Source organism: Taeniopygia guttata, chromosome 4, assembly GCF_048771995.1.
Source record: "Taeniopygia guttata chromosome 4, bTaeGut7.mat, whole genome shotgun sequence".
Taxonomy (NCBI): Eukaryota; Metazoa; Chordata; class Aves; order Passeriformes; family Estrildidae; genus Taeniopygia; species Taeniopygia guttata.
The window spans coordinates 47,966,868-47,989,406 of NC_133028.1; the positions used below are offsets into that span (position 1 = coordinate 47,966,868).

At 45.0% G+C, this 22,539-nt stretch overlaps 1 protein-coding gene across 2 annotated transcripts in view; it reads right to left on the reverse strand.

Annotated features, from left to right (window-relative positions):
• TET2 (tet methylcytosine dioxygenase 2) overlaps positions 1–14,445 on the reverse strand; it is a 68,105-nt gene extending 53,660 nt beyond the window's left edge. For both annotated transcript variants that reach the window (XM_030271640.4, XM_030271641.4), the window contains exon 1: positions 14,288–14,445. In XM_030271640.4, the coding sequence (XP_030127500.4) occupies positions 14,288–14,317 (30 nt within the window). In that variant the 5' untranslated portion in view covers positions 14,318–14,445. The remainder of the gene's footprint in view (positions 1–14,287) is intronic.
• Between the last annotated feature and the right edge of the window lie 8,094 nt (positions 14,446–22,539).

Here is a 22,539-nt window from a genome sequence, read left to right on the forward strand (position 1 = left end):
ATTGATGCGCAATTCAGATCCTATCCAAGATTCCCAACTCCAAGAAACATTAATACAAAACCTTCAGGTAAATACCAGAACTGTTGTTTCATCTCTTCTCCATCTTCCCCTGCTTTTTTTTATTGGTAGATAGGCTTTTCAGAGTGGTGAGAAAAGAGGAGTATTGACTGAAAAAAATGAACTGTTGAATAATCTCTTCCTCTCTCCCACACACCTAGGTGGCAGAGAGAGCTGTAGCTAGGAATAGTTGTTTATTATGCCAAGGGATTTTCTTCCCCAAACTGTGCACTGTCATGACTGTAGATCAATCCATCTAAGTATAAGAAAAATCAAAAGTCCTAAGTGTTCTCAGGGAGTTGAGTAACACTCTTTAGTAAGACTTGCATCTGAAGTACCTGTGCATCTGAAGACATAATTAAACTTTAGGTGTGCCTTTTGCTGAACTTGTTAAACAAGATTTCCAATCCTTTTTTTACCTAGAGGACAAACCCATGACAGAGTCTGTATTTATTTTGAGATACCCATCTAAACTGACACAATGGCGGTATTCACCCTGTAGCATACAAAGGTAATCTTACACTGTTGCCTTACCCCCCGCCCCCAGCTAAAAGCACTGAATAAAATAAATTTTATCATAAACAGCATTTCTTCCCTTATATTCTCTTCATTGGGTGACTAGAAGAAGCTCTTCATATAGTGTAAGAAGAAACAATAAGAACATTCTCTGAGTAAGAGATTCACCATACAGAATTTGTGTATCTGTATAGTCATTACACTGGTTAAGCAAAACATACTGGTAAAGTCCACAGACATCATAAAATACTAATAAACTAGTCCCTGTAAACCTCAGAACTCTCTGATTCAGAACAATTTTAAAAGTGCTTTAGGGTTTCTGAAGAAAGAATCCAGAGGATGTACAATGATGTACCCAACAGGAAAGCTATATACATTAAGGAATGATTTTACATCAAGGCTCTAATTCTCCATTCTCCCACTCTGCCCATACTTGTACAGTTTCACAGTAAGGTGGATTTGCTTTCCTCAGGTAGGAGAAATACTACAAAGAGCTCTTGAAAAAAGAACACAGCAGTGACCCATTTCAGTACTTTCATTCTTATTTCTAGGTCTGTTATATACAGTGAAATCAACATTGTAATGAACATTCAGCAGTGAAAAGACAGCAATACTTGTACTTGGTCAGTACCAAGTACGTTTGCTCACATTCTAAATACAAGATTAAAAATAGTTAGGAGACTGGACAAAACCGGCAATGGGTCAGGGGCTGACCAGCACAGTGGTTCCCCATCTCAGGTTAGAGCTATCAGAGACCATATGAGATGAGCTAGTGACCAAGCCAGAGTGAACACATGTCACCCTTTCTTATTTAATTTTGCTTACATAGCAAAGAAACTTTGCAGGAATTTTGACAATTCTAATGTAGAGCTGCCATGGGTATGGTTGGAAAAGATGACATCTATATTTAGAAGAATTTTATTCAATAGTGGGATTGAACTGTATTGCAGAAGAGGCATGGAGAAGCTCATAATGTGTCTTTCCTATAGGCTTTATTATTATGATATTTACAAACACTGCAATGTATTGCAATAGAACTACCATCTTATTACCATCTCATCTGCTTCCGAAAAGTCAAACTTTCTATTTGGGAGGAGGAAAATAAATTTTCAATAATTTAGGAGAATTCTGCAAAACTGAGATTATATTCTTCAATTTCAAAAGTGAAAACTGGAAATTATTTTTAACAAGGATGGGTTATTTTTGCTCATTTCACAGCTTTTTCAAGAAAACTCTGATTATCTTAAGCAATCACTCACAGTTATAGTACCTGTCTTCCTCCACATACGTGTATTTCTGAGACAATTTCAAGAATGCTAGAATCTGTCAAAAATGAATTGTTGGATCAGGTACTTCACTCTACTATAAACTGCTAACTTCTAGAAAGCAAGCTGCTTTGGAGTACTTTGGCATACAATACAAACTTCTTTCAAGAGCTTCAACAATGAGGAAGGAATGTTTCTTTTTTTCCAGTAGATGTGTACTGTAAAAAATATACATGTGAAGATAGAACATGGACACTGAATAGACAGTTGAACACTGAGTGCTTAGTTTGCTGAAGCAGCATTTTTCATATGCTTTCTTTTCTTGAGGCCCATGTCAAAAAAACAGCCATGTAGTGGTATTCATGTTTTGTAGATGGAAGTGTTTAATTTGAAATTACTAAGGCATCTTTTTCCTAAATGGATGGTCATAGTCTGACTACAAAGCATTCATTAGTGCCTGAGTGCAAGTGTTAATAAAAGAATAAAAAATGAACTGTCAGTCAGGAACTACATGATCATGCAGTGTTCTTTTCTTTTAGCCAAAGTAATCCAGCTTTGCATTTCTTTCCCGTTGTGAGAATTTTATGTGCTGAGTTAGTTCAATGCAGAAACAGACTTAAGAGTGCCGAAGAATACAGTCACTTCTATCCCTGAGTTGCTGAATCACTTACCCGCCGTTCCTGCTAGCTAATAGTATCTATTTTTAGTTTATGGTGGAAAACGCTCTCATGGTGGCAGTGATACTTCAAAACAGTTTGGGAGCAAAATCATCTGCTTTGAACGTCTGTCAGAGCCGGTGTGGGTACGAGCGCCTCGCTATCCGTTCCCAGCACTGGCGATCTAGGTCAGCCTGGCGCGCGGGACGTGGCATTCGCTGCCTCTTTCATAACTGCCAGTGAGAGTTCTGGGGTCATGTTTGTAAACACTGCTGCCATGTGCGCGTAAGCACGTGGCGCGACACCAGCATGACCTGGAGTGCCAACACCAAGAGGTAAAGCTTGGCGCCAGTGTGATGTCGCTAAGCCAACCAGTGCCAGCGCCCCGGCTGGCGCACACCGACTGCAGCCCTGTGAGACACCACGGCGGGGTGTTTGAAGGGCAAGTGGGAACCTTTTCCCTGTACGTGGCACACGTGGACGTGTGCTAATCTTGATGGCGGGGCCCCGCAGGTTTGTCTGTTCATGTAAGCAAATGGCAGTGCTGAATTGTTCTTAAGAAAAATGGAACTCCTTTCTGCCCTAAGTCACTAAAATTGGAGCCCACATGGTCCCAGAACACAATGCAAATTTGTGACTCTTAGGGAAAAGAACTGTATAAGGGCACATTGCCAAAGTTTCCAAAATTACTTCAAAGACACATAACAGAGACTTTGTGTCTGTAATAGCTTTTTGCTGGCTTTGCACTGATGAAATTAAGACCACGTTTCAGGCATTTGAGGAAGTAGCTCCTAAATGATTTCTGTTTATCAGTAGAAGTTGCATGATACAGCCAGTACAAACAAAAGTCACAAGTCTTCAATTTCCTCTTAACAAGAAATAAGCAGGTCCAGCCACCGAAACTTATGCAAAGTTTCATCTCGTGCTGATCACATATTTATATGCTTCAAGAAAGAATAAAACCAATAAAACGTGATTGGGGGGGGGGGGACAGTCTGTGGTCAATGTTCCTCTCCATTATAGGGGCTCTGTTTCAAGCGCAGCTCTGAGTCTCATTTGCTTTGACCTTTCCTGGGAGAGCTGAGAATAGGACAAAGAGTTAAAGTGTTACCAGTCTCTGCTGAGTCTGCACTTCTCGGCCAGGCAAGCCAGAGAGGCGGCTGGAAGAGGGTGTGCAAGCAGCAGAGGGTGAGCGGGAGGGGGTGCGGGGAGGGAGAGTAAAACAAAAGGAGAAAAATAAACTGTGCACACCCCGAAACAAAACAGGGGAACAAGTACAGAAAAAGTGCTTGTGTTTGAAGAACGGGAACTTTTCTGTTTGTTTCCCTCCATGTAGTTGTATCTTGTTATCTGAACTCAATGTATGGTAGATATATGAGTCCTTGAACTCTGAACTGGTGAGGAGAATAGCAAAAGTAAGTGAATACAATTTTAGCTGAGCAGCTGGAAAGAAACAGGCTTTGTCTTTTTGTGCCTCAGCTATGGGAGGCCATTTAACGCTGCAACACACAGCTGTTCAAACCACTTTCTTACTGTATGCCAGTGGTGTGCTAAAACAAAGCAGAACTAAGGCAGTCTTCTCTGAGTGATAATGCAACTTTGGTTTTAACTAGCTGCTCCAAATTACTTGTGTTTTGTTGAGCCCCATCTCTTAAAACTGGACAAGAATTGGCCCCTGGTTTGTTAGTGGGAAATGAAAAAATAAGTGTCCATTTATTTCCACAGGGTTTTTTAAATCCTGCCCTACTGTAAATGTTACCCAATTTCTTAGTAGTGTTTCTGGAAAGCAGAAAAGTACCTTCCTCACTGTTGTGTGTACATCTAGCTAGCGCTCTCCAGTGCTACTACGCTATCGAGCAATGAAGTTTCTATTTTTGACTCACTGTGGACGACCTTGCTCTAAACCCCTGGCCTGAATATTGCTTAAATGTAAAATGAGCAAACCTGAACAAGCTAGCAGGCTCCACAGCCCATCATAGCCCTGCCCTCAGCCACAACTGCTACAAGCAGCCAAGACTGTGGTGAAAACCGGGAGCTCTCACAAGCTGCAGTGTGGCACCCACTGGTGCCCGGGGACCTCGGAGGGTGTTTGCAAACAGCATTGCCACGTGCACCTGAGCCACGTGGGGCTGGGCTGGCTGAACCTCCAAACTGCTGTGGGGAGAGGAGCAACTGCGGGAAGCCATTCCAAGTGCTCTGCTCAGCTTCATCTTTTTCCGAAGTATTTGCAGTGGTATTGCATCTCTGAACATGGCAGGGAAAAATCTATGTGTCCTTCACAGTCAGCTGCATCTGCCAGCATCCAGAGATGTTGCATGAGCTAAATTACTTATTGGATTTTATTTCCAAATGCAGTTCATCATGGATTGTATCACAAGTCCATGAATGTGCTGAAGTTAAATAGGGTGGGCTCTTGGTTAAATTCACTATATAACCAGGCAGGCTGAGCTATGACTATGACCCACAGCAAAGGAATTCCCAAAGGCCAGAGGCATTCAAGATTACCATCTCCAATTCAGGTCAAGGAGATGAGGGCAGTTCAAAGATGTTCTTTTCTCTTGAACAGAAAGCTATGAATGCTGCTATGGTCAATGTCAAGTTAATACAGGTTTGTGCATCCCATCTCCAGCAAAGACAATTCTTACAACAAATTAAAATTGGTATTATTTTGGTTTTTTTGCCTCCTTTGAGCTCTGCTACAAAGTGTTATGTCAACATGAAGGTTTGTGGACCCTGACAAACATTTAATTGATAAAATGGATCAAATGGGAATTGTGTGGTAGATTGGAGCTGATGTACATGAACGGCTTGCAGACTGTGGGAAATCTTGCCTGAATGAATAGGAGGATCAAGGGTATTAAAGGGAGTTAACTGGAGTACCTACTTATATAAATGTCATAACTGTTTCACATACTGTGATTGACTGACACAACCTAATACTTTTAATTATCATTATTTTAATTATTTGTTTGGAGGTATGTGGAGACGCCTACAATGCCAGTAAAATGGAGATAACATTCTTCCCTGCATTCTTTCTCAATTGGAGTGGAGGGTTTAAACAGTGCCACAAAGCAACAAGTCATCCTTTTTCCTGAGAAGATTTATTTAATTTGCTGAGTTGTTTTGGATAAGCACTGCTGATTTAGAGGTCCGAAAGGTTGTGAAGCAAAACCAGAACATGTTGTCAATCAACAGAAAATGGTACTGAAAACCAAATTCTAAAAAAAAGTGAAAAGCATCTAGTTTCTGTTTCTTAAAATTGATACTTCTGTTATCTTAGTAAGCAGAGAAAACGATCAGTAAGCTTCTGAATGAGCAGGAAGGAGGGTATCATGGGTAAAGCTCTGGTGTTTAGGAGATATGGGTTCAGTTCCCAGCTATACCACAGCTTTCCTGTAGGTCTTCTAGGGTTAGGGGAAAAAAAAGGCACAGAAATGAATGACTCCAGCAGGATTTGTACCACATTGCATGATCCCTGTGTGCTTTGGCTCTCGGTTGTTGCTTATTAATTTTATACCCTTTCTCTCCTCCTTTGCGTGTTTTGCCTGCTCATTAACATCAGCACCCTGGGGAAAAGGCTGCAGCAATTCTGCTTAGGAACTCCTCTGACGCACACACACACACACACAGAACAGGCACTAATAGCAGCTTTGCTTTATTTACTGCAAATATTTAGGTTTTTGAAAGGGAACTGCCTGCCTCTGCTATAAACAGGAGTTACTAACACTTTGTCCTCTTGTGTGCTGCCAGACCCTTTTTCTCCACCTCTTTTACTGAATTAAATAGTAAGACAGAACAAAAATGGCTTATGTTTGTACAGCCCCAAGCACAGTGGGATTCTGTTTCGTGGCTGGGATATGAGGTACCTCCTAATGTGCAATAATTAATTTCACTTTATCCACTTTCCTTATATTTAGAAGCATCAGAGTTGCCATCCTGAATTAGACTCATGCTCCAGCTTGTCCAACAAAGTATCTCTAACCAGCTCATTGTTTCAAGAAAAAGCAGCTATTCTGTTAGTAGCAAGACCCACTCTTCCAGAAGCCTAACTTCTTATTCATCAGCTAGAGTCTACATTTTATAGCAAAATACATGTTAACTTGCAACTGCTTTGAAAAGTTGGTGCTTCCAAGTAAAAATTTGGTTTTTAGCTTCTATATCTGTATTCTTTACATTCATTTCTTCTCCTTGTCCCCCCCCCCCCAAAAAAAAAAAAATAAAGTCCCAAAACTACTTTTCTTTTTCTTTTTTCATACAAAGTATATGACTTACTAGGTGCCTCACTGCTCCAAGTGTCTTTGGTACAGCTTGGCGAGCCCAAGAAAAATGAATAAGGCTTTGTGATAATGTCAGTTTGCAGGATCACAAGTCAGCTGACATTGGGAAAAAAAACCCACCTATACTTAATGTATTGTCAACTGTACAACATAGACACAGTGGAAAAAAGATAGAAATCTGTATTTTCCTGCCTGGTTTCTCACTTCTCAGGCAGTACACAGAGTAATAGAAATAAAACAGATCAGCACAGTTCTTGGTTTTCTTACACCTACAGAAGCTTCTCTGCATTAAGGATTACAGGGAAGCAGAAAAGTATGGGTCTTTAGTTATTTAGGAAAAATAAATGTTCCATGTGAAGTATGGAAAGCACCATAGAAACAACAGAGAACTGAAAGGCTGTATTTTTCTGTTTTGTGTGGTTTTCATATTTATGAATATCAAGAGTGTTTTCCCCTATTTAGTCTGTATTTTCACTTGCTTCTAGGTATGTGATGTGTACATTTGCAACTACCTGTGCATGGAATGGGAAACACACTAGCATACATTTTCCTTCCCACAAAATGTCTACTAGATACACAAAATGAAAGAAGTATTAAATCTGACCCTTTCCTGTTGTTCAGCTTTCTTGTTTTTGGTTTTTAGTGTTGCCATTTAAGTAATACTTCAGAGCTGTTTTGGGCAGACAAACTTGAAATTAAATAGAAAAGTAAGCAAAGGAGTGCAGAGGGAACAGAAACTTGGTAACCAGAAAGTATGTTAAAATCTGTAATATGTGTGTACACATACTGCCACTGCTCCATATCCCAGGAAGAGTTGAGTCCATGTATTTGCCAGCTTTCGTATGTTCTCTTTTAGGGATAAATTGCATTTGTTTTATCAAGCTGTACATGCACTTGGAGCTTCATGGAAATACCTCACTTCTGTGGTCTTTAACTTTGGGAAAACTGTAGAAACTCCTATTCACTGCAACAATTCCTTTTCCTTGTTTTACTGTGAGCAGGAGAGTCCAATGCTACTTGCACACAAGAGAAAATATGCAATCATTCTTTTCTCATTTTTGCTTACATAAGAGCTAAAAGAGTTTTGTATCCTTTGGCAAGTATAAAAAATTTATAACTTCAAAGAATGTGACTTCAAACACAAGTGAAGTAGCACTGAAAGAACAAACAGATTAAACAAAGATGAAAAAAAGCATAATGGGCATGAAATGGGGGTGAGTGTTGCATGAACAGTTGTCATTCATTCGAAGAGACAAAACTGGAAAAATACTAAAGGACACAGAAGATGAGGGCAAAACTCTCCCGCCACAATCAGGCCCAGGGTTAATGTTTACCCTTGATCTCTCTAGCAGTGCTAGAAGTGGCAAGAGAAGGAACAAATAGTCAGCACAAACTCAGGAATGCCTTTGTCACGTATTCTCTCACATTATTTACTCTTGCTTGCTACCTTCTGCTACCCAGCCAGTGCAAGAGTAATGAGAACTGCAGGTCAAAAAAAAAGGCCAGAAAAGAAAATGAAAGGTGGCAAAGAGCTTACTGAAACAGAAGCAGATTCTGGATATGACACAAATAATTTTATCCTGCAAATGAGAAGACACCACTGCAGTGTAATTACAAAATTATAGTGGTGTAATAGACATCAGCATAAAATGGAAGCAACCAATGTGAACATACAACTGCTAGCAGAAGCCGCGTGTATAACAAGATCTGTGATCAGCCTTCCTACTCTGTTGCATATACAGTGAACACCATGACTCATTCAGACAAACTCAGAACTTGGAAAAGGTATTTGTACCAACTACTTCCTTGCTATGGGGAGAAAACAGATCTTAGGATTAATTTTGTAAAGCAAGTAATGTGCTTTGCACAAGGTTCTGAGTGCTTCCTGTAAAACTGCCTAAGAAAGTCAGGGAACTGTGCATGGGACCAGATAAGGAGTGTTAGAATCTCTGATAATAAAGTCCTACAGCACATGCAGGTCACAGGCTTCAAGTGTCTCTGAAGACCAGAACTGGCCTGACAGGTTTGGTTTAGGTGCACAGATAAGAGTACAAAACACATTGTCAGTTGGGTGCTTCTGACTGGCTACAGTGCATTTTCACAGAATCACAAAATTTTTGTCTCTGGAAGGTATCCCAAATAATTAACACCACTTCTCCCCCCTCCTTTATTTTTTTTTTTCTCTTGAGCAACAGATTGGTGGCATTATTCATTTGGTTGAGTAAATGCAGAAATTTCCACCAAGCGTCTTACATCTAATGGAATTAAACTTGCCTTGCAGTGGTATAAGCTTTCGTAACGGCAATGCCTCTTTGTGTCAACATGTCTCATTAAGTAATAAAGACTTTCAGCTATTTGATTTTACTCATAAAGTTAGTGAGATTCACTATTTCTTTCTTGTTCTTTAAAAAGGGGATTGTTCTAGTATTCTAACAGGCAGTGAATCATGCTTAATTAAGGAAAAAATATATAACCATTTACAGTGGGCTTCTTATATTGTAAAGAGCTGTTTTGCCGTAAAAGCTTTTGGGACTTGAATTAATTATACAATTTTAAAAGGGGAGGAGGGGCACAAAAATAATTTGAAACCTTTGCAACAACTCCCTTAACCCCTCATCTTATACTTCAGGTCAGTCTGTTCCAGACAAATCCATCAACACAGCTCAGACTGTGCTCAAGAGCAGAGGGAAAAAACAACGGCGTTCAACAAAGGATCCCGCCGTCTAGAATGCAACACAGATGCAGAAAGCTCAGCCAAAACCCAGCTATGATATGAGTTCTTAAAACTCTGCATTTTTTTATTTCTGTGCCCCGCTGTCCATGAGGACTAGGGACATTCCTAGAACTCTGTTCTCACTGCTGCGTCAAGGCAGCTGCCGAGGATGCTGGGACACTGTTTGTAAACACTCAAACCACGTGCACGCAACCACATGGAGAGTCATCGTCCTGACCTAAACCTACCCACTTGGTAAGCCGGGGTTTCGCTGCAATGGAGCCAAATCCTTTCCCAACACATTGCAATTTAGAGTAGCTCACGCCAGGACACTGGAACACAAACTTGGACTGCTGATGCATTATTGGAAAGGAGATTAGGCAGAAGAGTTGTTTAAATGTCAGTCACTGAAATGTGAGTTTAAGGCCAGGGTAGCTCATGTAGAGCGCTGAAGATGTCCTTTATACAGCTGCAAAAATTCAGCTTAAACCTGGAGACTTCCCCTCCCCCGTGCATACACCTGGTAAAACAAATATTCCTATGCTGGGAAAACATGTGGAATATATTTGAGGTTAGAGGTAATGATGTAGAACATGTGAAGATTATTTCATGTTGTCTAAATTGCACCATAGTATTTAATCAGAGTGTGGATGGTACTGCCCTGGACCTGGGGAAGACACTTCCAAGGAGTATTTGGTTATTGAGCTATTCCTGGTTATCTTAGCTATCTAAACACTCACCTTCTCACTTCTTTAAAATTTTCTGTTGTGGTTTAACAAAACTTTGTACTTGACTAGGCTTAAAATGCTGAATTTTCCTTTCTTGCTGAAGTTGAGCATAGAACAAGCCTATTCCTTTCCACACTGCAACAGAAATGTCTCCTGTATTTAACGTTTTATTTTTGTTATAGTAAGAGGAAAAACACACACACAAAGAATTAGGTCAAATACTGCAAGCCTTTATTTGTCTGTAAGAATAATCCTTCTGGGATTTCTTGCCATATGTATACTACAAGGCAACAACACTCCAACTTGGAATCCCCACCTCCACAGAAAACTTAGCTTTTTAAAGACAGTTCAATTTTGTTCAGCTTACTAAGATGATTCAGCATTCTGGAAGGTGTTTTACGGAGATGAACAAGCCTGCTCGAAAAGACAGACAGAAATCTAAATCTTTATGCCTTTTGTTTAAGTGTTTTTCAAAGCATGGCAATTGTCTTTAAAGTGACCTCAGATTTAAAATTCTTTACTGTGAAAAAGAAGTAGAAAACTTTCTGATCCACCTATAAGTTAGGACATGCTTTTTTCTTCATTTTAAGAACAGTGTGAGATACATGAGTAAGATTAGTTAGCTGTTCTTTCTATTTCTCAGACCTTGTTTTTCTCTACCTTCTTTCTCCCTGCCATGTAATGCAAGGCACATTCCCAGTATTTTAATCCAAACAACCTTTTTGGGTCAGTCATCAGTTCTCTTTGGAATTAGTCCAGCTGATGCTGGAGGTTCAGAATTTTGTTCCTCAACCCCATCATCTCTGCATCCACCCACTGAGCAGTTCCTTGGCAAAATGGGTGATTTTCCATATACATATATACACACACACATCTATATTGTTTTAAAGCAAAGTTATCTACCCTGAGGTAAGCAGAAGTGATTTCTTTTCAATGGGTGACTGAGAGCATTACTCACGGTACTTTCCATTTGTAAGGTTTTATTATCTAGGATTATTGGGACGAGGTATGCAAATTGAACATGTAAGCAGTGATGATAAAGTAGCAACTGGAACTATGGCAACTTGTTAGTAGTTACTTGTTCAGTGTTCAAAAACATATTTCTGCTGCAGAATGTCACTAAATGACTAATATGGTACTCACTGCCTTATGAAGTAAGGGATGGGAATAATGCTGCAAGTGTGATTGATTCATACAATTCTCTTTTTGGCTTTCAGCCATGATGCAGTCATATGCTTTATCTCTGTCAGAGTACAGCTTTTTTTTTTTTTTTTTTTTTAGTAATGAATCATAGTACATCCCACTCCATTTCAGAACCAGCACATTGCCTTTCAAAATGATGTCACAACACTTAATGCTGCTGGCTGACTGCCTTAACAGCAATCAGAAAGCTGGACTAAATAAATACTGTATATTATTTGCCAAAATAATTTGTGGTTGTGTTCTCCAGTGCAGTTTCCAAGATAACCACTGACTCTACTTGAAACTTGGCAACTTTGTTCTACCACTTTCAAGCTCCAGTGTGAAGCTAGCTTACAGATGCTGCTAACATGAGCAGCATGCCTAGAACTACTGTGCAGCAGCCCAGTGAGAGAGGTAGAGGGGTCACTCCCTGTGACCAGCCAAATTTGACAGCTCTTCTGGAATTCCACCTTCACAAATTGTCGGCTTTTTAAAAAGGACTTTACTTAGCTTCTGTCAAAACACAAAATACATCTTCCACTTGGAACTAAATGGAACAAGGGATTTAAAGTCACTGCTTAGGCACACTGATAAAAACACTACTGTCCATGCAAGTAATGTAGGACTGAAGCACTCCCTGTAAACCTGACCAGGGTCAGTAGCATTAATCCAACCTGACCTTCATGTTTTTTCAAGTAGCAGATTTGCTCCAAAATATGATTAGGGGGTTTCCACCCCTTTTCTTTAGGGCTGTCTGGCTATTGTTAATATTTAAGAGAACACTGTGGAAGACACAGGCCAGCAGCATCTGAAGTGCTTGGGCAAGAAGGAACAGTCCCATCCAACTCTGGCAGCTGAAATGTCCATTTCAGCAGCAACTACAGGTTCTCCCAATTCCGCATGCAAAAGCCAAAACATTTACAACCCTGTATTTCTGCTACTCAGTGCAGCACTGGTTCCAACAAGAGACCTCAGAAATCTGTCCATTATAGTAACTCAATAACTCAGCAACAAGCGCACGTTTCTTGTTCTTTAAACAATGCTGACATGCCAAAGTCTAAGACCATGTGCACTATATAAAAACAATACCAGTTTTCCTGGCTAAAAGCCACCACAATGAATCACCACAATGCCAAAGTTCTCATAAAAACCTTACTACTAACAGTGATAGCTCTGTAGATTCTGGTGCCTCAGTGTCTCCTGTTCAGCCTTGTCTTCTTTTGAAGATTTGTCCGGAATGGGCAATACAAAACCACTTTCTGAGGTTCCCTGTATGCATTCACAAAGGGTTTTTTATGCCACTTCCCAAAATGTAACAACTCTTTCCACTGAAAGATAACTTTTGAGTTTTCACATCACATTAACAGCAGTTAAGTACCACTACCAAAACCCTGTTGTTTTCCACAGCTTTGCATTCCCTTTTTCCCCTCCTCCCCTCACTCTGGCTTCTAGATTTAAATGTTTTCTGACTTTACCGGCAGGGCTCATTCTAAGCTTTCCATGAGAGAGACAATATACTGCCCAAAAGAGATTTTTTTTTTCATTGCTTCCAAATGGTGGTTTTCTGCGGGATAAAATCCAAGATGGGTACATTGTTTCAGAGAGTTAACAGCAGCCGTCAGATCCCGCTGTAACTCGAGTTTAGACAGAACTATTGACCATTGACATCTCCTTGTTGAGTATCTTCGGCAACCACGTCCCGTTTTGCACTTTACAACCTCCAAAGTGCTATAGTGGAATACACATGCAGATACACAAGTGAATGTGTGACTGCACTCACCCCCTGCTGCAGTAAGTCAACCTGCCATTAACACGCGAATAGGACGGCCTCATTAGCCGACAAACAACACCCACTGACCTGCTTTCACTAGGGACAGTGTTATCTGCTCATCTCTGAAACTCTTAGACTTCACATTGAAAAGAAGAAGACAAGAAAATGATGCTGAACATATATTCAGAGCTGCCGATCACTGCTCAAAGGCTGCACACTGGCATGCTGTTCATCATGGAAAGCAAATCTTGTGATGAGATCTTTAGCTGCAGCGTTTCGGTGAAAGCACGCTACACCACATCACTTTTCCCTTCACCTCACTCCGAAAAGGAAAATTACTTAGCAGAAAAGAGTCTGCTGAATTTCCAACACTCAGACCAGGAGCCGAAAAGCTCCCTTTTAACTCTGGGCAAGAGAATCAGTGCTGGTGTTTCTAAGGGGGTGATTTAGCGCCGATAAACGCCGCGATGCGAGCGAGCGAGCGCGCACCGCCGCGCGTCCGACTCGGGCGCGGCGAGGTTGTTGCTCTTGTCTGTCATCTGGCGGGGAACGAGCCTGACCTCGCCGAAAGCGTTATTTTAGGGGAGCACGCTCGGGAAAGTGATCCTCCTTTTCCTCCCGTGGCCACATTGTGCCCCGACGGCGGGGTTTAGCAACGCGGGCGAAACACGCGTGTGGATCACTGCACGGAAAACGGGAGGCCCCGCTCCGAGCCCCCGCCTCGCCCGCACGCACTTCTCCCTCCCGACCCCCCGGCACCGCGGTCCGCTCGCCACCCCGGTGCCCTCCCAGGCCCCGCCAGCCCCCCGCCTCTCTCCCCGGGCTGCGCCCGCCTTTGTGTCCGCCCGGGGCCGGGGAGCGGCACAAAGCCGGGGCGCCTCCGGCCGCCGTGCCCCGTCCGCAGACAAAGGCGCGGGGAGGGGCGGCGAGGCGAAGCCCGGGTCCGGCCCCGCGGGGAGGGGGCGGCGGCGCCCCCGCCGCCCCTGTCAATCAGCCATGTTGGGGACCCACGGCGGCGCCCCCTCCTCGCCGACCCCCGGCGGCGCGGCGCGGCGCTGCCCCGCGACACCTCCCGGCGGTGCCGGGCGGGGAAGGCGGCCGGCGCGGGGATCCCGCTCTGACCTCTGCCGCGTCCCTCAGCCTCGCCGACATCCAGCACGCACAGCCCGGGCGCCGCGCTCCCCGCTCCTACAGCGCCGCCATCTTGCTTCCTTCTGCTCCTTGGCGAGCGCGGCCGGGCCCCCGCATCAATATGCGCGCGGCGCCCTGACGTCGGTGCCCGCCCCGCGCACCGCCCCGCGCGCGCGGCGCGGCTCCCCCCGGTCCCCCCCAGCGCGCGGCGCGGGGGCGCCCCCAGCACCGTCACCGGCGCCGTCCCCGTCCCCGACCGCGCGGGGCTTTTTTCCCGGCTGCTGACGCTCTTCTGGCCTTTTGGGGATTCCCACCCCCGCCCTCTTGCACCCCTCCGCCTTTTCTGCTTTCGCCGGTGGGTTCGCGGGACGCGGCGGGGCGGAGGGTGCCGCCCTCCAGCGCCAGCCCCCGCCGCCCCCCGTGGGACACCCCCCGTGCCGCATCCCTCCCGTCCGCGGGGGCCAGCGGCACTTTCCCACGGCCCCGAGAGCCCGTCTGCTGTGCGGCGGGCTGCTCTGCCCCGGCCGCGGCGGGAGGCTTGGGAGCGCAGCTTGGTAGTGCGCGGTGGCGGCTGACAGAGTAAAAGAAAAGCCAAGAAAGAAAAGTGTGTGGGGGGGTGGGGAGAATAGATAAAATCTCCTCAGGCTTCCCCAAAATGAAGCCCTGTGCCCGCAGACACCGGGCTGCCAGCGGGGATTGCTCAGCGCGGGGTGAGCTGGACACTCATTCCCGGGAGCGCCCGCATCCCCGCGGCTCGGTGCGTGACGAGCGGGACTAGCGGCACCATTCCCAAACCATGGGCTCGTGGCTTGCCGCAGGAGAAACGGTGTCGTGCCCGCGACAGCTGGAGCCGCGGAAGGAGGTCTGGCTGCCGGTCCCAGCCCCGCAGCCCCGGCAGCGGAGTCTGGTGCCCCCCGAGCCTGCCAGCCCCGCCGGCGGGGGACAGCTCCCCGCTGCCATCCCCTCCGTGCGCCGCTCGCCGCCTTTCACCGGCGGAGCCGGAGCCCTTCCAGCTGGGCAGCTGCGGGGAGCAAGAAGCAAAAGTATGCAAAATCGCCTCTCTGGGAACGGGCGCTGGGCTTTCACATCGCCGAAACACCGCCCGGAGCTCCGAGAGCCGGACGGACCCCGGGGCCACCCCTCCAGCGGGTCCCTCTGCTTCCCACTGTGCCAAGTAGAGAAGTTCCAGGCTGCTTTCCTCCGGCTTGTTCGGGACGTGTGCGGGGCCCGGGAGGATTTTAGGAGAGCATTCGCTCTCCGGCCAGGCCCTCTCCCCCTCTCCGGTGTGTCCTTCACCCCAGAGGGTGCCTGGAGAAGGTCTACAAGCGCTGTGTTCAACAGTAGTGCCCAAGAGATGCAGAATCTGCATCTGTCCCCTGCCTGGCAAAGGCAAGCTGGTGAAAAAGGGCTTCAAGATGACAAAGATGACAAATCTAGTGCATTTGATGCAGATTAGAGTGATTTCTAGGAAGTTCAGGTCATCACTGAGTAATTTGTTTTTCATATCACAGTTTGTACTCTGAGTTTTGGTTTTACTTTAATTTTTGTGAAGCATTTCAGAAGTACACTAGAGATAAAAGTTTTCCCCTTACAACTTGCTAAAATAGCTGGTAGCAGAGTGTCACTTCTATACCTTTGCGAAGGCTCGTTCTCCCCAGCCTTTGAAAACGTGCTGGGCTGGCTAGCCCTATCTTGTAGGAAAATGCATGGGGTTTCCGACAAAGACCTTTGTGTTTACTTCTGCAGAGCTGACTTCAGCAGCATTTCGTTCAGCCTAAATTTGTGCAAATAGAGTCAGGTCTCTCTTTTCTTGGAAAAGTACATGATGCAAAAAATGCTCGAGGTCTGCGTCAATTATGCCCTTTTTTTGGTGCTTCCACAGCACTTGCTTGATTTCCAGCAGGCTTTAATCAGCATTTAAAACTCTTTTAGGTTTGCCTGTTTTATTAAAGCCTGAAGTTGCTTTATCCCCTGGTGTGGCACATCCAGCTGACATGACAAGGAACGAACATGCTCAGCCTCTCAGTGGGTTCAAAGAGCTGTCTCATCCCTAAGCTGCTCTAAGCGGCTCTAACTGCACACACCTCCATCCTCTGCACCGTCTTGTTCTGCCCAACCAGAGCTCGGCGTTGACAGGGTTTGGCGGGGCCTCTCTCTGTGCTTTTCTCCAGCAATTTGCATTGCGCTGGGAGAGGTGACCATCCTTTACAAGGCTCAGATCTCTCCTGTGCCCGTGAGCCCTTTGTGGCTGGAAAAGGCAGGTGGCTGGTTTTGGCAGAGGAAAGAAAAACCCTCCAACAACCGCCAAACCCAAAAGCTACAAGCAGGAGTTTGAAACTGAACTGGGATTCTTTTGTTTTCTGTGTTCCTGTGCTGAAGATAAGGGACTACTCATGCATGTTTTACCTGCACACATGAATGTGAGAAATGCATTTTTTAAATGCTTCCTGACATAGGTGTGGCTCCCTTCGCTATTCTTTGCTCTCTCCCACTCTCTCTCTCTTTAAACTTTACTGCCCTAATGACAGCCTGTTGTAATCACGAGGCTCAATAAACTCAGTTGCAGTCCTGCTGAACCAGCTGTACTGTCTTGCCTGCCGGAGCACAAGGCACATTTACTGGAGCCTCCCCTGCACCACCAGCTTGTGCTCAGCTATCTCCTACAAACCTCCTAAGTGACCCACTGCCACCCTGCTGCATCTTGACAAGCCAGGATCTTTTGGCTTCCAAGACAATGGCTTTCCATTGTGCATACCCCTGTCAAACGTAGTGTGCTCTATAGTACATGTTACTTGGTATCTGTTAGCAGCCTGATGGGAGGGACATGAACCTAAATTCTCCCTTGGAGTAGTTCTGTTTGCTTCAATGTATTTATTGAATTAGACATTTTGACCCATTTTGCTTTGCCGTATCTATCAAACAGGAAGAAAAATGACTGAACATGACCACAGTGAGAAGTGACATAAAACACCCCACACACACACTTTTTCACCCTTAAAGAGTTGGGGGCAAAAAGTCTTTTACCTCTCAAACATGCTGTTCCCTGAGTTAACCTGTATGCATTCCTCAAAGCAAGTATTTGCTGTAAAAAACCAGATATGCAGCTTCTTTGGAAGTGTGCTGAAATGTGCTTAGATCAAACAATGTTCTGGAGCCGTTTCTAGAACTATCCCAGCCACACCATTTTTCATGGGCAAAATGTCAGGTGAAAAGCATCCTGCAATGAAGCATTTGTGTGTACAGCATGTAATTGCACACAATTAATCCAGCGGTTTCAGAGAGTGTGGGCTTTGCCCCTGTCCTAGAGGAAAACTTGCTCACCGTGTAGGATGTTGGGGTGGCCAGGATGAGAGCTGCAGCCAGATTCCTGCTGCAGTGAGCAAACCTAGCTGACTTTCTGAAGGAATGTAATGTACGTGGCCTCCTCAAAGCCCCAAATGAAACATCCAGAGAGATGTACAGTGCAGATAATATTTCATCCTGTACCCCACATTGCAGAATATGTGGGTTTGTATTAGCTACCCACTGCACATAGCTTGCAGGAACAAATTAAACTCTGACTTTGAATTTCTGTGCAATAACCAGTTCAGAGCCATAATTCAATTGTTTCTGTGACTTCAAATTTTCATGTTGTTTTTATTCATGTTGTCTTGTCCCCATAATAAAGTGTGAACAGCTACGTGAGGTGAGAGGAAAGAAACTTCCATTTCACCTCCTCGAGCAAACCTCTGGAACCCAGAGAACTGTTTGCTGTAACATGATGGTCCTGCAGAAAATCTCTTGTGTCCTTTCTCCACACAGACATTTGTCTCTGTCACGAGGGGCACTGATTTCTCATGGGCCCATGTCTGGATCACAGCAGCATGCACCAGAAGCTCTAGAGGGGCAAGGTGAGGGAAAGGAAACTGTTGTTTTGCTTTGGTTTATACTTTCAGCAGGGTTTTTTCAGGTTCTGAGACATCTGCTCATCCATGAGCTTGATATTCCAGCCTCAGAGCTGAGGGATCACACTGATGCTGTGGCTGCAGCCATGCCAGCAGGCAGCAGGAGGTGGCCCTGCCAGATTCACATTGATGACAGGACGCCACCTCACTTTTTTCCCCAAATTCATCAAAGATCACTATTTGTCATGTCTTTACATCCCTACCCTGGACAGGAAGGGGCTTTTCCAGGGCTGCACAGATGCATTGTTGCAGAGAAGACACGTAGGAGTTTTGTTTGTCTGTTTGGGAGTGAGGTGCCCAGTGGCTGCAATGCCTGCAGGGATGATGTGATGAGTTGCCTGCCCAGTGCTGTCATTCTGTTGGAGGGAGATGTGTGTTTCCTAAGAGCTGTAAATGGCTCACCTTTTAAACCCTTGGCTTTTGCCAGTGGGTGTAGATGTCATTGTGGTGCTCTTCAGTGTGTGTGGCTCTGAGGTGGCTGTAGCCTTGTGATTGCTAAGGCATTTATGTCTGAAAAGCCTGAATTTTGGCACCCTAGACATCTGCTATGCAATTTCTTCCCCCAGGATCATGGTTGGGATGAATGCCCTAGGGGAAGGAAGCCCCTGGCAGAAGAGAAGGGATAAGGGAGGCTTAAACAGCGGTGAAGCAGGAGGACCCTTTCTGAAGGTGTAGCTTGTCCTTTTGGGATCCCAAGCTTGCTTTCTCATCATTGTAGGAGTAAAATAAATCCTCTACACAAGAGAAGTAGAAGCTCTACTTAGGGGATGAAGGGAAAACTCTGGGCTGAGGGATGGACAACCAGGTCTGTGGTTAGTCCTGAGGAGTGGCACTCTACTTTGTTGACTTCTGGTAATAACCTTCCAAGAAAGGGCCAGAAGCTGACCTGCAAAGGAATAGCACTCAGCAGTGTGTATAGATCTTAGATGTGACTAAGTTGGTAACATTCAGGATCAAAATAAATTCTTCCTGCTCTGCTCATCCCCCTCCCCAGCCTGCCAGCATTGCTCATTTGTGTTCTCTCCTGGGCTGCAGCACCTTTGGGAAAGGCAGCAAAGCTGGGAAAACAAGTGCAAAAACCCAGTACCACAGACCAACATACACAGGGGGACAGGAGCAGAGTGCATAGTTGCCCTTCCCCAGAACACCTCCTTGTGAGAGGAGAGAGCAACCAGTCTCACTCCATCAATCAGGCTTGCTGTGGAATGTTCTCCCACAGGCAAGTGCCTGTCACAGCAAAGTGTGGTGAGCTGTGCTGTTTCTGTCGAGTGCACTACGCAGCCATCAGGTGGCTTGAAGCTACACCGTCAGTCAATCAAGCTCTGGGGAGGAAAACTGTGCTTTTAACCCTCCTCAGAATCGTTGAGCAATGACGTGCGACCAGGACTGCTGCACTAGTGTCAGCTTCTGTATGTGACAGTGTGCATCTCTCACTGAATTTCTGGGTTAGAGCAACATTCGGTAGCTGTATCCATCCATTCTCTGATTGTTGGAGGAATTAAAATCCTTTGATAACCCCTGAACTGTGAGCATTTTGCAGCTGCATGAATAGCTTAGGGTTTGAGTGGACTGGGCAGGAAAGGCATGCTACAGCTGCCAAATCCTCTACTGATTTTTCCCCCCCCGCCTTCTCTACTGATGTTTGGTTTTCTCCTTATCTTCAAAGCCTTCCACAGCCTTGTGGGCGGCATCCTGGCGTGGATCCTTCTGTGCTGCCCATGAGGTCTGCTGCACTGCTCGGCATCACCTCACTTGCTGGCAGCTCGTGCCCTGTGGCTCTGCAGCAATGTCAAGGGAGCAGGTGGAGGAGGCCATGGAGACTCCTGTGTGCTCCTCCTGGCTTCTGCTGGTGACAGTGATGGAGGGGAATCCCTTGCGTATGGTGAGCCCTCAGCAGCAGTGTGAGAAGAGCCTGTGTGAAGCAGGTGCAGGAGGCTTTCACAGGAGTTTGGTGTTTCTGTTGCTGGAAATCAGTAGTGTTCACTGTGCCTCCTCAGCTTTACCAAAAAGTGTCCCAGTTTGAACAGTGGCTTGTTTTCAAGGGCTTCTCTCTCCTCTGTCCCTGAACATGACTTTTGCTCAATACAAATTGAACAGGATGGATGGAAGGCTAAATTCCTACAGCTGCTGGGCCCTGAGAGGGGCTCAGTGTCTTTTCTCCCTGGAAACTGACTTCACATTCCTTAGAACATCATGGTAGAAAACTAAGGAGGGACTGGGCACTGATCTCCTGAAACCACATTTTCAAATTAGGTGTCTGAAAACAGGCTCCCCATGTCTGTAGCACTGAGGAAATGTGTCTCTGTTCCAGGTGAGCTTGGTGACCACTGGTGACACTAGTGACAGCCCCAGTAATCAGTACTGGTCCCTTTCAGTTAGATATTTTCCAATGTATATATTTTAACATACGGCTTTAAGTATCAGGAATTTGGTAATTTTCTACAGTTCATCTCTCAATCAGGAAGGAAGAGGTTTTGCTGTTAACTGAGAGAAGTCAAGGATATGTGCCACTTTTTGCAGTGCAGCCTGTGATTTCCTGGCATATGATGAAAGCTGTCTCCTAAGAAAGTCTTGCAAAGGGAGAAGTGCCAAGGGAAAACTAGAAGGGACTGATGAAACAGTTAAAGAGGCTGATATACAGACACCTGGGATGGGATACAGCAAATGGCAGTCTTTGGAAGGAGTCTTAGTTGTGTGTCTGGGCAGGAGCTGGGAAAGGCAGGGGCTGCAAGGTTGTGTGACTCAAAGAGCTTTACTTTTTCATTTTTAATCATTAGTCATTTTAACAAGTTTAGAAGGACTTTACTTGTTGGTTGCCGTTTTCCCAGTGCATCCAGATGAAAAACCAAAGCCTTATAATGGGGTTGCCATTGCCCTGTGACTCAAAAATTCTCAGCCCTTGAGAAGTGTCATGTTTGTTCATATCCTTAGTGCAGGCACAATTAAATTTAGTTAAATTCTGCTTAAATCAATTTTACCCTGTATATGAAAGCTATATGCAAAGCTAACTGCTTTGCAGCATGCATTTAAGCAGCTAAATGGTGTTCAAAAGCAATGTAAATGCATGTGTGCTGGTGATCTCTTTAGTGTGGATTTTCTAATCTAGAAGCAATGTATAAAGAAGGTAAATGTTGTAGCTGTCTTTGTCTCTTTTGATTTCCTTCTCTGGCAGAGCAGTTTGTCTGTGGTCCTAGCTGAGCTGTCAGCTTGCTTTGATTTTTTCTTACATGTCTGCTACTGACTGAGGCAGGGAGTCAGCCCCATATCTCCTCAGGGGCAAGGCACACAAGGAACACCCATTTGGACATGAACTGGCAGTAGCCTAGGATGTTGCAGCTCAAGGAAGGAGCTGTGCATTCAGTCTTGTTTCTTTGGGTGAAAGTGGGGATGTTATATACAGTTGCCCTTCTGCCCTTCTTCAAAGAGCTGTTGAGAAGCTCTGCTGAAAGATACAAGTATACATCAGAGTCACAGTCACTGCATTATATTAAAAGGTACATTTTTATGTCAGGATTTGAAGAGCGAGAAGAGTAGACTGTCAGAGCTCAGCAGCTGTGAGGCACCAGCAGAAGCCCTTGCCACCCCGAGCAGCTTAAAAACCCCACAAATTTTCTTTTCTTTCAGGAAAAGGCAGCTGCCCTCCTGGCTCATTGGGGCAGCTTTCATGATCACAATGTCTCCTCTGCCATCAAAATGTAACAATGTGTGCCCCTTTCTGGCTGGCAGCAGGGTGATGCAGGTGGGATTTGCTTTTGATCACTGCCATCAGCAGGTACTTCGGGCAGGGCTGAGGCCTGGAGTCCAAAGCATGTTCAGAGGTCAGCCTTAAACTGGCAATGGGCACTTTGCATGCAGCCACAGCCTCCTATGTAGTGTGCCACTGTCAAAATGAAAAATAGCTGTACTGCTTCTTGGTGGTGGCAAACTGCTCTGTCTTCTGCTTCCCTTAATAAGGTGTTGAGAGACAAGGAGAAGAATGATTTTATGAACCTGGTAAAAAGTTAAAAAAAATATATAGCTGTTGGGATGATGTCTGCCTTGCAAATTCCATCTCTGAAAAATTAGGAGACATATTAAAAAGTAATTGCTCCAATAGAAGAAGGGTATCTGTGACTGAGGACTCTGACTGCCACATAGCCTGCAATGTACTTATCTTATTTCCTTCCACCAAAAAAAGCTGTGGATGAGCTCTCCACCTCTGTGGCAGGATCCTCAATTTTCTTCAGTACTGAGGGAGTAGGGACCCCACTGATTTGAGGTCCTTAAACTGAAACACCTTAAGGGGAACGAATTGTAGAG